Source organism: Drosophila gunungcola, unplaced genomic scaffold (assembly GCF_025200985.1).
Source record: "Drosophila gunungcola strain Sukarami unplaced genomic scaffold, Dgunungcola_SK_2 000001F, whole genome shotgun sequence".
NCBI classification, from domain to species: domain Eukaryota; kingdom Metazoa; phylum Arthropoda; class Insecta; order Diptera; family Drosophilidae; genus Drosophila; species Drosophila gunungcola.
The window spans coordinates 5,660,464-5,678,149 of NW_026453197.1; the positions used below are offsets into that span (position 1 = coordinate 5,660,464).

Below are 17,686 nucleotides of genomic sequence, written 5' to 3' on the forward strand. Positions count from 1 at the left end.
ATGCTCGACTCAAACCCTCATAAACTCAAACACCTTGGCCGCCCTTTTGCCGTCTAAAAAACCGTCTGAACCCCTTCTTCGGCACCTTTGGTCCCCGGAAACTTCCACTCGAATCTCAAACGCGACACATTTGTTAGGGCCATAATGTTTAATTTAGTGCCTGGCTGTCATGTTGTTGCCACGTTTCCTACTCCGGCAACGCCCATAGCTTTCTACCTTTTCACACGTTTTCCATTCGGTTATTTCCTTGCCCACCTCCGCTAATAATAATAATTTTCATAATTTCCCAGTGCCACCTTTTTCGACGCTCGTCGGAAAATAAACTACAATTTAACCCTCATGCTAATCTTATGCTTCTCCCTTTATTTTCCAGGTTGCTGCTTTGTGACGTTTTATACGAGACGCGCCGCCCTGAAAGCACAGGATGCTTTGCATAATGTTAAGACGCTGAATGGGGTAAGAAATTTTGATTTGTGTAATGATTTTATCAAATAATAAACGCTAACGATCTAAGATGAATATTTACTTGTGAAAGTAAAACATTGAATTTTGCTCAGAATATTATTATTGTCCTTGATTCAACTTTTTTATTTTTGATTAAAACTGTTCGAAAAAAGTTTTAAATCAAGATTTCGCCAGTTTTAAACATAAAGTGCGTAAAGGCATAGGAAAACTTGTTTTTAAATTTATCTTTATGTTTATTCACTAATGAACAAGCTTTACTCTAAAAATTTATTGATGTTTTAGTTTTTCTGTTGTTTAGTTTTCCAAATTGAAATAACCAATAAAAAGTGAAAAAGACACGACTTAAATTAGCCTTTAATTGGAAATTTCGCTGATCCGACACAAACAAGGAAAAACTCTATAAACTTATCATGAATCGCTATCATTCGCGTGACAGGACAACAGCCAGAAGGTGCGGGCTGGAGCGGCAGCATCATCGTCGTGATTCCTCTCGCCTCCTTCATTATGGCTAACTGACTCGCTGACTGACAGATTGACTGGCGTTTGGACTGACAGAGCCATGACACCGCACAAAAAAGGCAGAACACTGCGGGGCTAAAATAAAATGCATCGCAAGGGGAAATGTTTTTGCAAAGGGTCGACAAAAAATCGTGGAACGTGAAATTTTTCCTCCTCTATTTTCCAATATATATATATTTTTTTGGTTCGCTTCGTATATTTTCCTATAAAATGCAAGTAATTTTAAAAGTTTAGTCTTGTGTCCCTGTGGCAGCTTAAAAATCAGAAAATAAAACAAAAAAATTGTGAAAATTGTTAGCATAAGACACGCGCCAAAAGTTTTTTTCAGTTTTCTTTCGTCCCATTTCTATGAGGGTATGATAGAATTGTTGATAAGTTCGTCTTGTTTAAATGGAATACACCATAAAATTATGAAAACATCAAAATAATGGGAATACAAAAATAATTTTATAAAATTAATTAAATCCGAACATAAAATATGACAAATAAATATTTTTATATTTTTATTTATTTTTAATAATTTCTAATTAGATATTTCAACTGCTTAGCAAGGATGTTTGTCGGTCGATCATTATACATTTTATTTCTGGCGGGAAGAGAGCAAACCGCAGGCACAAAAATGTCAATTTGCACTTTGGAGCAGAAGCAGCAGCTGAAAAGCGGAAAAGCAAGCAGAGTCCTGGAAAAGTTGTCAGCACAAGTGCAAAGGGAAAACGATAAAGTAGGATGGGTAGTACGGGAAGAGGTCAGAAGATAGCGAGCGACGTCAGCAAAAGCGAGCGACATTTGGCAATGTTGCTTTTTATTTTTCGGTTCCCAATTTTTTTTTCGTTGTACCCTTTTTTTGTAGAGCGCCATCAAATAAGCATTGAATATTATTATTATTTGAAAGCCATGTGTTAGCTGAAAAAATAGGGTTGAGGCGAATGCGGGAAACGTTCCCAGGGACAATGCTTATGTCATCACGTTATCGGCTTCAAAAGAGAGGAACTGACATAATTTGCATGTTGCTTCGTGGCTGCAGCTGCGATATTTATTTTAGAAAATTGCTATGGAACGTTTGTGGCGATGACGGGTTAAAGGGCGGATAACAGGACATGTGCGTGTTGCATTCGATTCACAACATTGTTGTTCCTGCTTTTGGCAGTTCCACTGACAGGCTTTGACGTTAGCTTGTAATTTTCTTGCACAATTTGCGATTGTTATCGAAATGGCGGAATTCTTTTCGAAATTCGTGATGATTGCTAGGAATGTTAAAAGGATATTATCAATTCTTTTTCCATTAACGTTGTTAAATCATTAAAAAGATTGTTTGAAATTGGTTTACGAAAATGCACCGTTATGGAGCTCGGCTGTTACTGTTGTTATAAAATACAGTTTTTATGTAACATTTTTAAGAATTTAGCAACCACCTAAGTTTTCTTGGTATTTAATTAAATGGGACACTGTTCTATCTTGGTTTTTCTTTTTTAATAGCCCAATTTTATTCAGATATTGAATAATTTAAATTAATATTTTCTTTAAATTTTCAACTGTTATTTTTTCTTTATTTCCAAACGATTTAGGTTCACTGACTTGCTTTATCGATAACATATCGCAGGGCCGCATTTCACGAGTCACTTTTGCTGATTAAGTGCATACCGACCGATAATTGCCCCAATAGAAAACAGTCGTTGGCGCTATTTCAACCAATTACGTGTAGGCAGGGAAAAGCCAACCACGAAAGCTGGTTGACAAAGTGAGGAAAGAACTTCCACCTTTGGGGCTCCTTTTCCTTGTGGGGGTGTGAATGCCGCCTGTGTTTGACTGGTAATTGCTACTTCCTGCATATAAATAAATTGGCGAAATTAGAAAGGCAAGAAAGCCCGAGGAGAAACAGGTTGACTTGGACTGCAATTTGTAACCAGTCGCGTTGCGTGTATTATTTACGGCCAGAAAAGACTAGGGGTATCAAGCGTGGTGGGTGAAAAGGACGAAGTGAAAAGGCGCACCGCCAAAGGGAAGTACAAGGACATTGCCTTCTAGCGTAGACTGTCGTCGTTCGTTCGTTCGCTGCCCGCCCTTTTGCCAATAAATCACGCGCCATTAGCCAGGCTGTAGTTTCACGCAGAGCGGATCACGTGACACGCGTGAGGAGCTAATAAAAGCTTGTAAAATGATCGTTGTACTACTAACATTTTGAAATACATTTTCTAGAAATAACTTGGTTGATTTCTTTATTATTTCATTTCCACATTATTTTTATCTTAACCACGATTGCCCTTTACTCACGCTGCTATCTCTAACTTTAGAATGCAGCATGACCTCGTGCCCGTTTCGCGGCCTCTTTGAATGCGGAAGGGGGCGTGGCTGGGGGCTGATGGGAGCTTTAAGCTTGTTTTAATTAGAAGACGTTGTGAGGTGTGTGTTTGTGTGCGAAAAATTACATTTAAAACACGCTGCAAAGTCTAACGCATATTTTAGGACTTTTGCACATAGCTGCGAAATTTTCCCCTTTTCGCATTTTGCCACCGCCAGTGTCCTTTTTAGCGACCGCTGAATAAATGTGTTTGGCTTTTGTCAAGGATTTAGGCGGAGGCTTTGTCCCGTGTTCTGCGAGGCTCCTTTTTGCCTTTGCCTGCATTCCATTCATTATGCAGCTTAAGTGGAAAGGGAGACGGGGGGTTTGCTACCCGATTCCCCCATTGCACCATCCACCCCCGTGGACTGCAGTTCCTGCTCGTCGTTTTTGGCGACTGCATTTGGCCCTAAGCTCTGTAAATTAATCGCGACCTTCTCTCTTACGGCCGGAACCACTAAGCATATTGCGCTCTAATATTTCAAATGTGATTAACACGGCACGGAAACGGATTTGATTTTAACGAGAAAAAACGGGAGGATTACAAAATGGATTAGACTATTGTGCTATGAACTCAAGACTTAACAAAAAATCTAAAGATAGTAAAGAAACCATTTTTTTGCTTAATATAGTAGAAATTATATTATTATCTAAATGACATTGAAAGTTTCTTTTCAATTAAAAAAGCAAATATCCTAAATATTAAACTAAGAATATATATATTACAAAAAATATAACCTAAAAAAAGAAACAAGGCGTTTTAGTTTTTCATAAATTCTTTGCATCTTAAACTTTTGCCATTGAACCTATATTAAACTTTCTCTTAATTTCTTGTTGTTTCAGATGTACCATCCCATTCAAATGAAACCCGCCGATAGCGAGAATCGCAATGGTAAGTTTTTATACCTTTTCACATTCACAAAAACCAAAACAAATTTAGGTAACAAAACAGAAATAAATAGAAAGCTATTCACACACAATGCGGTGTGTATGTGGGTTACTAAAAGTATGCCAAACCAAAATATTTCCACCACCGACAAATCAACAAAACGCAATACAAAGTGACCAGCGAGGCGTGAGAAATATGTGTGCGTTGTTCTATCGAGAACCAAACACAAATTGGGGCTTACGAATGCGAAATGCATCTACTGAAAGGATTGCAGAAGTATTCTGAAAATTGATTTCCTGAAATATTTTTTTTTTTTTTTTGAGGGTTTATATTTTTTTTGAGATGTTAAATATTAGAAATGTGTTTCCATAACTCAGATAAATAAGATATGTTTTTGTTTTCCTATTTTGGTGGAAAAATATGAAATATCTTGTACAGAATGCATTAAAAATTATTCGATCAAAAGTTTACCTCTCCCATTCGTTAAAATCAACCTGTTTTTAATATATCTACCCACAACTGGACAGCTGTCCTTTTGTAATTACATACTTTTAAAGTAATTTTTACCCTACCTTTCCTGAAGGAATTCAAATTGTACCCCCACTCTACATATTCTCAAAGGGAAAAGCAAGGAAATACAAAGTGAAGGAGAGTGACAGAAATAGTCAATAACCGATGAAAATTTTGGTGGCGTTGGAAATTGCGTGCGAAAAAGCGGTCAGCCTAAAAGCGGGCAGTAGAATTTGACAGTTTTTATTGGCAATGGTCAACGGGCGAACGATGAAAATTGGGGTGAAAGGAATGTTGCGAAATACATGGAAATTGCAAGGCTGTGTGCAAACGAAATTTTTTCAACATTTTACGGATTTTTCATTGAACTTTCATTCGTGCGTTTTGCTTCGCCATCCCTTTGTTTCAATGTTCGTTGTCAGCTGTCGGTCACTTGGCAGTTAATTAAAAACCATCAATTATGTGAGCCAGCAAAAAATGTTCAACAAAAAAAGTATTCAAAAGCTGGAAAAAAGTTGGTGAACATTTTTTAATTTATGTTAATTTCAGACAGGAAGCTTCAACCCGCCCACACTTTAGGGGCTGCTTCTTTTAATTACACCCATGATATTAATCTGCTTAAGTGACCACAAAAATGTTGTTTCACCCCCCCATACAGCAGAAAAGCAGGGAGAAGGGCGAGAGCACTGAAGAGAATGCCATTTTTAATTGGCAGACCTCTAGCGGCGTTTATTGTTAACAAGTTGTAACAAAAATGAAAACTGAGCGCAAAAAAAAGTTTCGCTGCCGTTGCGAGTCTTCCTGGCAGCCAATCTCCTCTCAAAACCTCCCACCATCCGCCTTTTCAGCAAAGTGTAATTACGCTTGTACAACATGGCGTATGCTTAATAATTTTTGGCACTTTTTCCCTCTCTGTGTGTGCTTAACTAAATTTTTCGTTGTTTTTTTATGGGTTGGTGATGGATAAGCACTTTCATTGGTGGTAATGAGGAATATAATAGTTTTTCATAGCAGAGAAATGTGTAGCTGGGGAATAAAGCACAAACCATTAACTTCACTATGTTTCTGTTGGAAGTTACAACTACAGTAAAATCTAATTTCATTCATTAAAGTATATCCGCTAGTGTCGGCTAGTCTAATATAAAAAGTCATAAACCTTGTTAATTTGTATGTAATGCGCCATACAGGAAACACTTTTTTTAGTTTTTGTGCAAAATTTGGTTGGTTTAGTTGCTTGGAAAACCACTGTTTGGGCAAGAGCCTCCTGTGAGGGGTTTTCAATTTCAGATAAGCCCTTTGGTAGCGGCCGCCCGCATTGCGCCTAAACCAAATTCGATGCAAATTCAAGTTGGACACCATCCAACATTTGCCGCATTATAGACAGACAACAACTATTCCCCGGCAAACAGTAAAATTGCAATTCAATTCAATATTCCAAACTAGACAGAGAGAAATGTGGCTTGTTTCGTGATTTGGCACTTTAACCTCGGGACGGCAACAACAAAACTTAAAAAAAAAAACTAAATCGAAAAGGACTGACAAAAAAGTTTGGCTGGGGACCCACAGCGGAAGCGATATAATAGAAAAAGATGGCAGAAATATTTTTTTCCATTTTACTTTGTTTTTTTTTTTTGACTGGTTTACCGCCAGGGCTATATGAAATGGGAAACTGGGGATAGTCACAGCCTAGAAATCGAAAGAAAAAAAGCATAGACAAGACAGTCGCCGTCTCAACGTAACAACAAACGGAAGGTGGCAATTTAATAAAATGCTTGAGTGAGTCGTCGAGTTTTGTTTCCTGCCTGGCTCACGCTGCTTTTCTCTCCCTCATTCAAATTGTTACTTTTTCAAAAAGTTTCATTGCAAAAGTGCGGCATTTTAGGAAGGCGGATATCGCTAGAGAGGACAACTCTCTTTTCCTTTTTTGCTATAACTATTGTTTTTCTTGATTCTTATGCTGTATAAATATGTTTTAAAATATCTTTAAATAGGAGGCTTCAGTCAAAGGCTTGACCTAGCGTAGGACTAGAAGCAGCCGCCTTTCAAAGAAATATTACGGAATAGATATTGGTTTTATAAGACATTCCAAAAAAACCATTATGGTGATAACAGAAAAAATTGTATATGAACTTTTTGAAATATACTTTCAAATTAAATGGTATACTATCTTAAACTGTGTAATTAAAATAAATTTTTTTATCCTTAAACATTAACCATATATTAAAGCTTTTGGAATTTAAATACAAAGGGTGGAAAAATGTCAATCTCAAACCATCATATATTTCCATGCACGTTTTTCTGCAAAGAGCTCCATCACAAAAATTTAATATTTCGGATTAAGCAGAGTCAAACAATCAAATGAAATTATTCGCAACGATTTGTTTACCTTTGATCTTTCATTGCAAATTCAATCAACGGCTGCAGCCCACACATAAAAACCTCAAACCAATAAAAGTACTTTCTTAAGAAATCTTCTACCATAAATACCGAGCAAATGAGTTCTCATTTCCACTGAAATTGAAGCAAAAGGAAAAGAAAAATTGCATTCGAATTTTATGACATTGTGACACCGAAGCTTTTCTTCTTTGACCCTGGGCTGAAACCCCTCAACGAAAAAGGAGAAAACCCTGAAGGACATAAATACTTCGAGAAACAAGAGAGGAATGGAGGGGAAACAAGCAGAACATTGTCTAAGGGCAAAGAAGTGCATAATAACAGCGATTTGCATTAGGTTAAGTAAAAAACGGAGACAACAGCAAAATGTGCAAGCAAATCAAATGAGTAAGCAAAGTGGAAAAGGCGAGAAAAGGGGAAGGTGAAAAAAACTGCAACGTGGTAATCAGAGCAATTTACATGCAAGGAAACTTCAAACAGACAACGAGGAAAATAGGGGAAAAGAGTGGCAACGAGTCGCGGGACAATGTCAAGTTTTGAAGGATTATGCGCAAAAGAGATGAAGGAAAAATAAGCTAACAGGGGTGATATTACATTTTCAAATAGTCCACAATTTCCCTTTTTTTCGGTTGCAAATAAATGAAAGAAGACGGAAATGCCGAAAGTTGCTTGTTCAGTTCACCGAAACTTATATTTCCCTACAATTAATACACGAGATTAGTTTTCTTCTACCAAATTAAAGTTAAGTTAGGTTAGTTAGAAATGTAACTTTGTCCTTAAAATTGTAGAAACTTGTTTGTTTTTGTATGAAAATTTTAGTTATACAAATATTAAGTAGCTTGAAGAATTTTTTATTTTTATTATTAATACCTCGCAATAAAAAATCGGCAAAAAAATTATTAAGAGACTTTTTTTAATTTTTTTTTAAGATTATAATTTATTTTGCACAAAAGTGAAACCAAATGGAAAGAATTGAGAAGTAAATATCCTCATGTTTATTCCCATCCATTTTGGAGCAGTACAAAAAGCACGATTGCTCTAAAGTTAAGGAACTGAGGGAGAAAATGATGGCGGGTACTGTTGTTGTTGTGGAAAAGACGGTGGAACATATGAATTTTTCCTCACTGCATATGAAATCGATATGCAAATGTTATGCGAGGTTTTCCACGGCGTCAACAACAGCTACGAAAAAAAAACAACGACGGCGGCTCCTTATTTCTGCTATGATGATGATGCACGTATTGTTTGCTTGTAAACATGATAAAAATTCAAATTAGCCGTAATATATGGCAAGTCGAGGAGAGCACACAAATATGAGTCTTCATTTTGTGGTGCTGAAATGCAAAATGTGCCAAAAATTACGGCAAAAACTTTTCTCAGGGGTACACGAAGAAACCTTGAACAAATTACGTATTGTATTTGCAGTTTTTCTTTTTTGGGTTGGGTGTGGAAATCATTGAGTCAACAAGAAGGTGAAAGTTGAATGCAAACAGATTATATATGTAGACATATTGATCGTATCACTTAGTGCGAAGGAGCTTGCATTGGCTAAAAAACTACAAAATTGAAAAAGGGTGTGCATTCTTCTAACCAAAAGCTTGTATGAGAATTTAATTTGATTGAAAAACATTTTTTTGTATTCTTAAGTTCTTGTACAAACTACAAATTTGTCTAAGAATGCAATTCTTTCATTCAATCAGTCCCATTTCGAGTTACAAAGTTAGCGTTGTCTGTCAAGTTATTTATTAAAGTATTCAAATAGTTTTAATTTTTATCTATATTCACTAATAATAATATTTCTCTATTTCTGTTTAATTTTGAGATTTTTCCCACCCAAGTCTCACTGCGTGTGCGTCTATAAGGCTATATTTTTATGAACAACAAAATGCCAGAGCAAAATGTGTTAATTAACTCATTAGCATCAGGTGTTACAATAACAACAACTACAGTGGGCGGCAGGTAGATGCGAAAGAGCAAAGAATATATACACATTCATCAAATGTGGATGAGAATAAAAAGTAAGCTAAGCTAAACTAACATTAAAAGTCACTTAGAAGAGATAAGCTCAAAACCAAATATTTCACAACGCGGACAAAGCTGCTAATCAAGTTTTTCCAGCCGAGAATAATCTTCGCATGAGATGAAATTAGATCTAAAATGCGATGAGTTTAGGGTCTAGAGCTCGAAGGCAGGTTAGTTGCATTTTCAACGTCAATCAATACGAAGCGAGAGGCGCTGCCGCCCAACAATCAACTTGATTTATTTTCCCCACATCCCGTACGTGCTAAAATTCCAACTTTTAGCGAATTTACTTTTTGCCTATTGTTTGGTGTTTAAATACGAAGTGAATCCCTTCCGACTCCCCTGTTTTGTCCAGCTTTATTGGCTTTCATTAATGGACGTTGCATGTGTGACGTTGCTTAATTAGTTGCCATCGCCATCGTCTGGTTCTGATGACTTTTCCTTTTTCCTCGTCTCCTGATTGATGTCAATTTATTTTTAGTGGATCGAGTTGTACCAATACGCGTCGTCGACAAACAAAAAACTAAAAGTAAAGAATTTATTTAAATCACAGTGAAACCTATCGGTGCTGGGCAGACTGAAAGTGAATACTGAAATGGCGTATAAATCTACATAAAGGGTGTCTGCAAGTGTACATAAAAATTGGAATTCAAGAAAAAAAAATATTAATGGAAGTAAGTGCCTCAAGGTTGATTAACAAACCACCTAGTAATCATTGAGTTATTTATGATTCCAAAATAGTTTGAGTATTATGTTCCGCATTATACATTCAACATTTTTCCAAACTCAAAATCATTACTCTTCTTTACTAAAATGAAATAAAATATCTAGGTGAAATCACCCTTTATTGTTGTAGTCCATCAACCTCTCCTTCCAATTTTACTTTGAAAATGTCGCACGTCTAAAATAAATCGTAGCGTATTGAATAGTTTCGAACTGAAATAATCCGAAATAAAATCGGGCCAGCGCCAGCATCAATCGAATTCTTTGTATTCGACCATTCTTTACATTTACTTTGCAAAACTATATTTAGAAGCGATTAAAGGAAGGCATCTATAAAAGCAGAAGCCAAATGGCAGAACGCATTAATTGCGATCACAGGGAAGAACTCTCGATGCCAGCAATTGTCTAAAAGAAATCTCTAAAACCACACACTCAAAAAGTGCGAAATCTCCAAGAGAAACTCACAATTTAATTGTTGTTCATTGTTTTATGGCAAATCGAATCGGAAAAGATTAAACTAAAACCATTTGTGTGTTCATATTTCTGATTGTTATACGTTAAACGTTGCAAGATACTCTCAAACAAAAAAAAAGAATCGAATTTCAGAGTAAAATAAATAATATTTTAATTGTGCGTGGCTAAAAAGCAAAAAACAATAATTACCATAAAAACGTTGCGTGTTCTTCGAGATATTGATAATAAATTCTTAAATAAATAATCAACGTATGGGAAGAAGTGTTAACTGGTTGATAATTGAGTTGAATATTCGTGTTTAATATTTATTATATTTGCTTATTGAATTTTCCACTTCACTCGCCCGTTCGGGACTCTTAATTCTTGTTCTGTTTTAACGCTTTTTGCTCTGCTCTCTCTGTGTGTGTTTGTGTTTGTGTGTGTGTCGAGTATCTGTGTGAGCCTGAGTGTAAGTGTGAAATATTTTCAAGAATTCTCTCTTCTCCGCTCGCCACCGTCGTCGCCATCTCATCATCGTCTGACATGATAAATAATTCAACTGCAATCGGTTTCGTAAATAGCCAAAAAGGAGCCAACGGATGCGGATGTGGCGACGAATGCGGATGCGGACGCTGTGAGGGAAATACAGCCACAGTTACAGCGACAACAGCAACAACGCGAATATCTGAGGCATCTGAGCCAACAGCTGAGAATGTTGCCTTCATCGGCGGCACCGGCAACAGTCAATTATCCCCAGTAATTGAGAATTTATCCAATAACAGCGACGTTGCAGCCGCATTGTCCTTTGCCCCGGGAACATCATCATCAACGTTATCATTATCACCAGTTGCAGCAGCAGCAGCCGCAGCAGCAGCAGCTTTAACATCTTTTGTAGGAGGAGCAGCAGCTGCAGCAGCAGGATCCACTTCGACAACGCACCGCGCCACGCATAAATCCTATCCGCCAATAAATTCAGCATATTGGCTGCCATCGTCGCATCCATCACCGTATGCGGTGCCAGGTAGGAGATGCCGTTCCTCTCAGATTCCACCTGGTATCCCCCTCACTTTTCCCCAGACTTTTCTCCGCCCGTAGGAAATTCGAACTGTAGCCTAGAGATGAGATTGTGATGCTCTCGAAGTTAATTAATGATATTTCCATATAATTAAATTGCTAGATTTAATAAGTAAACATATAAAGTTTTACTTTGCTAGCTTTGTTCTTCAAAAGAGAGTTTAAATTATGGCGACTTTAAATTAAAGAAATGGAATTTGTATTATTATTTATATTATTATTTGCTAGCATTTGGTAACAAAAGTATATTTTTAAAACCACGGAATTGGTTTTAATATATACTTCAAAGCATTAAAACTGTTGAAAGATGTACTGAATACAGACAATTGCTTATGAATCTCTTTCAAAATATTTGACCAATCGGTAGTTTAATATATTGTATGATCTCCAACGGCATCTCTGGCTGTCGAGGTCAGTAATTGCTCACTCACCAGTCCGTTTCGACCTACCAACCCCGCCACCCGCCACTCATCCGCCCTGTGGGCCACTCTCTTATTGATAGTCTGTTGATGTTGAGTGTTATCTACCTTGTCGCAGGAGTTGCCAGGAGTCGTCCGCTGACCAAATTGCCTTACATTCACATTACGATGTATTTTCCTCTCACTTGGTGTCTCCTTTGCCTGCCTTTTAAAATTGGGTAATTAAGGCAATTTATTGGGCGACGCGCGCCTCGTCCTCGTTGTCATTCGCCGCTGGATTGAGATTGAGGAAGGATACACCGACATCAAATTGCCAAGAAATCGTCATTAAGCAAATTGCCCATGACCCAAAAAGTCGTCTCTTAATTGTTGCCAAAGTAAATACGAAATGTGAGAGGATTGTTAAGAACTTGTATCTGTGGATAAGAAATTTAATGTGCAGTATTTTAGTTAATTTAATGGTGGGGATATATTGATTTGCTTTTAAAATTTATGTGGTAAACTTATTTTTTTATAAAAGTAGTTATGTATAAAAAGAACAGAAAGCATATTATGTTATTCAAAGATAGAAAGTAAAATGTTACCACAAGGATAAGACACCTTTAGTATATATATTACGATTTTCATATTTATCGTTTTCATTCATCTGGTTAAAACTTTCTAATCTCTTATCTCTTATATTTTTTTTTGCTTAAAGCATTTCTATCAATACTTGCCCGAAATATTTTTGAACCCCTGACGCAAAACTTGTTTGCCTTTTTAAACTCTTCCACATGCAATTTCCGCTCTTCATTTTATTATCAGTTGATGCCAAACCACAAGCGAAGTGAAAAAAAGAACAACATCTGGTAAACATGTTTAAAACCTTTTTATTTTGGTCTTTATCACCTGGATGTGTCCAACCCAGACAAGTTTCGCCCCTTCCGCCCACGCACTCATCAGTCGGCCACAAGTTTACACTTCACTTCGACATTATTAACGCACAGAAACTTTGTCTCTGTATATTTAACATTAATTTTTCCCTGACATACACATGTTGCCGTCCTGACACTTTTCCCGCTTAAAACACCCAACCAAGCAGTCGATGTCAGAACGACCCAACAAAAAGGACATTGTCCTTGCATCGTTTGATATGAGAAAAGTGAAAATTTATATTTTACACTTTATCTTCAATGCGTGGGCGGGGTAAAATTTTCAGTTAAGTCTATGATCAGATGTGCAATGGTAAAGTGGGAGAAGGAAAGAAATTAATAAAAGAATATATATATGCTGAGAATTATTTTTCATCTATCTGAATATAATTTCCATTTTGATTTGATCGAATATATTATTTTTCTATAAATTATTCCAAAAGATTCTTGTTTTACTAAATCACGTTCCAAGTGCACATCAATGTGTTAGCCTATCCTTCCAGAGGACTTTTAACACTTGACTTGGCCCCTTATCACCATCAGTTGTTACTACATAAATCTCTGCTGGCCAAATTGCCATGCAAATTTTAACTGCTTTTTAATTTTCTGGTAAATTAAACGTTAAATAAACTACCAGAGAGGCCATGGCTGGCCACAATGTGAACGTGACTGGGCCACAGAAAGGAACGTATAGAAAATATAACAAAAAATATTACCCAAAAAAAAAAGGTAATTTTCGCACACAAAGCGAGTGCGAGAGAATGGGAGGAATTTATAACCTTTAATTGCTTTGACCCAAAAAATGTGCAGCAGCAGCTACTGCGATTCTGGTTCAGTGGTCGGTCCTGCGAACCCGGCCACAAAAGCCACACTGCCTATGGGCGCGATGTGGGAATGGCCTAGACTACTGGACCCGCATAATATTATTTTTTTTTTTGCTTGCACCCCTCTTCTGTCACTGTTGTTGTTCCAGCCTAATGCATTTTCACATTCAGAGGGATACAGCTTTGTGCCATTTACCCACATAGATGACCCTCAGTCGCATATTGCACTCAAAATAATTTGTATTTGGAAATACGTAAAATTCATTAAAAGTCGAACTTTCATATATTATAAATTTTTTAATTTCAAGTAATAAATAATAAATCAAAACAACGAGGTACAGAAAAATTTGAAATTTAAATTATTATAATTGTAGATGAAAATTATCCACTAAGATATTAAAATATAAAGCAGTCAAATGGTCCATTACTGCACCTACATGCAATTCAAAAATATGATTTGATAGCAATTTCCGTCAAGTTTAAGTTTATATTAGTGGATGAATTTTATTCAAGTGTATAGCTACTGGGTAGATATGGTCTGGCCTCCATTTAGAGTCTGATGGCGCAGCCATGGCATTCCCTAATCTGGGAGCCAGCCGGGTTTCAGTTTCCATTCCATAGTTGCACACAAACACCCTGCTCTATTTTCACAGACTAGTTGCCATTCTATGCAAATGAATTGGTTTTTAGGGAAATACTTCACACTTTGTTTGGGCCAAACAGGAAGGCTAGAAGAAGGCTGGAGAGGATGGAGCCTTGGTCGAGTAGAGGGAGATCATTTTGGTGTATATCTCGGAGGCAGAGTATTCGCACACAAGATGCAAATGCATTCCCAGAGCTTCTTTAGCTGCCTGGCTGGCAGTTGTTGGTTTGAGAGACAGTCTGACGGACTTACTGAATGATTGCAGAACCAACTGAGGGAATGACCGACTATCTGACTGGCAGACTGTCTAACTGAGTGACACTTAGCTGCAGCATACCCATCCTTCTTGGGATATGCGAAAGGGGAATTTGGCATAGAAATTTTGTGTAACGTTGGAGAACTTGTAGGGAAAGCAATATTGCAAACCAAATTGTATAAAAGTTAACTTGCTTAAGTATCTTCTTTCAAAGTAAAACCGAAATAAAATATATTTGTTTATGCTAAATTTCTCCGCAACGAATCCGATTGTTTTACGCTTATCTCTGGTAGCATCTTCAATGTCCTTATTTATTTTTAGGCTTATCAAGCATTTGCATATTTTCCGTATAATATTGATAAAAATGGTTTTACTTGGGCCATAAAAAGCGAACCCTTCTTTCCTTTTTATGCAGATGTGTTATTATCATAATCAAACTGGAACTACTTACTTTCACTTTCCCTCTCTTTACTCCTCATCCACACATCCCTTTGGAAAGGCATAATAAAAAAAAAGTGTAACCCAAAAAAAAAAAAAAAAATGGGCGAAGAACCATAAAATACAATAAAGGAAGTTGAAAGTTCTTCGACACAGAAACCCATTATCACAGTTACACACACTCGCACACTCATTGTTCAAATCAAAAGTTTTGACCCCACATACACCCCTATAATGGACATCCATTCATATTTCCCCTTTCTCTCTGTAACACTCTTTTTGTGTATGTCCTTCGTGTCCTTTGCTTGACCCTCAAAATGTGTAAAAATGCAAATAATTTTCGAAGCAATGGCCATCTCTTTCACTCCTACTTTCTTGCCTTATTGTTATGCTCTTGATTATGTTGTTGTTGTGAGAGGAGGATATGTTGGGATATCTGTTCATGTATGCTGCAAAAACATGTCCTTTTTATTGCCTCGACATGAAAATTTATGTTTCCCTGGTAGTTCTGCCTTGGTGTTCTCTCTCATTTTTTTGTGTGGCTCATTTTATTGGTTTGCTGTTGTCGCAGGGACATTTTGTGGCTTTCATGTCATATCGATTTATTAACCTGTACGAACTATTGTCCAACGTTGGGACCGAATTGATAAACGAGGCAAGTTTGTGGAAATTGGTTTCGTCTTCGCCTCCATTTTATTATTGAAGGGTGTTGTAAGATATATCTTTCGGGCACCGCTTCTTAATGGAAATCTATCCGTAAAAGTTCCTTTCTCACTGCAATTATTTTTGATATATATGCATAATCCTTGGTAGTCGCTTCGCCGCAACTCCATTTCATATTCAATATTTTTTGTGCGAAGAGAAAACGAAAGGAAAATAGATTAAGCACAAAGAAACACAAATTCAATGCAATTAAAATGTAAATTTCGTTAATGCATTCCAAAAAAATGTACAGAATATAAAAATTCGATTTTTAGAATAAGGAAAGGAGGATTCGCAGGAAGAGAAGGGCCGAAATAAAACGAAAAGTTACGAAAATTTAAAAGGGGAGAAAGACTCACCACATATCTTTGAATTTTCGGACTTGTGAGTAGAACAATTTTTAGAATTAAGAGCCGGTATATATTTTTGTAAAATTACAAGGTAAAAAACAATAAAAGGCCATAAGTTTCCACAATACTAAAAATAATACAATGGCAGAACACCCTTAAAACTGCAAATCGCACAGTCGACGAACATTTTTTTCTTTGCCCTTCTCTTAACCTCCGACTTCTGCCGATTAAAAATTAAATTTTATACAAGCGGCAAAGTATTTGCCATAATTTTGTTGGCAGTCTCCTCGGCATGCCCGAAATTAAATTTAATAATGCATTGGGATTGTGTTGGCATTGGCGGAAGGTAAATTTCATTAGGCTGGTGAAAAAAATTGTATATATAGCTGTAGTGCCATAAGTATTGAGAAAGTAGAGCTCTAAAACCATCTGAACTTTTAAAAAGTGAGAGTTGCGGCTTAATGGCGTTCGAAGACAAATGAATACCTATGTATATATTGCAATACAAATATAAATATTTTTACTTACTGTTGAACAAAACAATTTTTGTTTATTACACCTTTATTAAAGATTTTCATGTTTTCATTGTTTCATCTGAATATTGATTTAAAGAAATCTAAAGTTAAATCTTTCATTTTGTTAATACAAATTTTGGTTTTAATCAATAACTTAAAATTGGTTTGGTTTTGCAATTTTTCCTCGAGTGGCCTAGTGCATATAAATGTGTGTGCGCGTGTATCTATGAGAGTGGCCTGTATGTGTGCATTTTGATGCTGGTGTGCGACCAATGCCGCAGCGCTTGATTAGATTTTGCCACTCACTTTTAAGCCAACCCAATAACCACCCCCGTTTTTCACTGTGTGCGTATAACCGCAGCCACAACAGCAATAACAACAACAACAAGAACGACATGGGGGGGAAAACAACAGCGTGAGTTCAGCATGGAGAGTTACATTATTTTTGCGAAAATTTGTTAAATATGCCAAACACGCAGCGATGCATGCAAAGTGGGAAAAGCAGCCAGGTGAGGAGTGCTTAGATGTGTAGGGGCGTGAAGAGGCGGGGTGTTTAAGGGGGGTTTGGTGAGTGGGCAGTTGGCAGAGGGAAGTGGTTCTGTGCAAGCAAGGCAAGTCCATCCAGCCGTGGCATTGCGTACGCGTTTGCTCATATTTGTGACATAAATAAGCTAAGCCAAGTGAGTGGGCCACTAAGGGGGCAGGAGGTGGGCTAGTGGGGGGTGGGCTACCAGGGGGTAGTTGGTGGTTTGACTGAAGTATGCACGGGCCCGCTCACATACACACCCTCGGATGGAATGTGGTGGCAAATATGACCCGTTTTTATGAACGCTGCGCGGCTGCTATTTTTGGATTTACATTTCGGGGAATGATGAACACGGCGGGAGATTGGTTTTGAAATGGCTCTTTAATTTTATATGGTAAAATTAGTTTTAGTTTTATTAAAATGCATTTCAAAAAATTTATAACCCCTTACAGAAAGGTAACAATGCTTTTGAATAGCCCAAGATACCTCCACATTCTAGGAAAAATAGTATGAACTTTGTGCACAGTCTAATAGTTTGCGCAAACACTATTGTGTATTTCTATATTCATTATTTGTTAAATATTTTGCTCAAAACTACTACTTTGTGCACTGTCTAATTATTATTTCTATTGTGTACTCTATAGTCATATTTTGTTGAATATTTTGCTCAAAACTACTAATGGGTATTTCCATAGTCATTATTTTTGTAATATTT

At 36.9% G+C, this 17,686-nt stretch overlaps 1 protein-coding gene across 8 annotated transcripts in view; it reads left to right on the top strand.

Annotated features, from left to right (window-relative positions):
- Nucleotides 1-17,686, top strand: part of LOC128263426 (CUGBP Elav-like family member 2) — a 119,007-nt gene that overhangs the window by 81,335 nt on the left and 19,986 nt on the right. For 6 of the 8 annotated variants that reach the window (XR_008268440.1, XM_052998463.1, XM_052998466.1 and 3 more), the window contains 2 exons: nt 374-456; nt 4,166-4,214. Coding sequence is in view for 5 of the 8 variants with exons in the window: in XM_052998463.1 (XP_052854423.1) it covers nt 374-456; nt 4,166-4,214 (132 nt within the window). In the remaining 3 variants the exon portion in view is untranslated. Of the gene's footprint in view, nt 1-373; nt 457-4,165; nt 4,215-9,683; nt 9,812-10,208; nt 10,300-10,894; nt 11,335-17,686 lie in introns of those variants that run through there. The other 2 variants (XM_052998467.1, XM_052998468.1) reach the window with 2 other exon arrangements.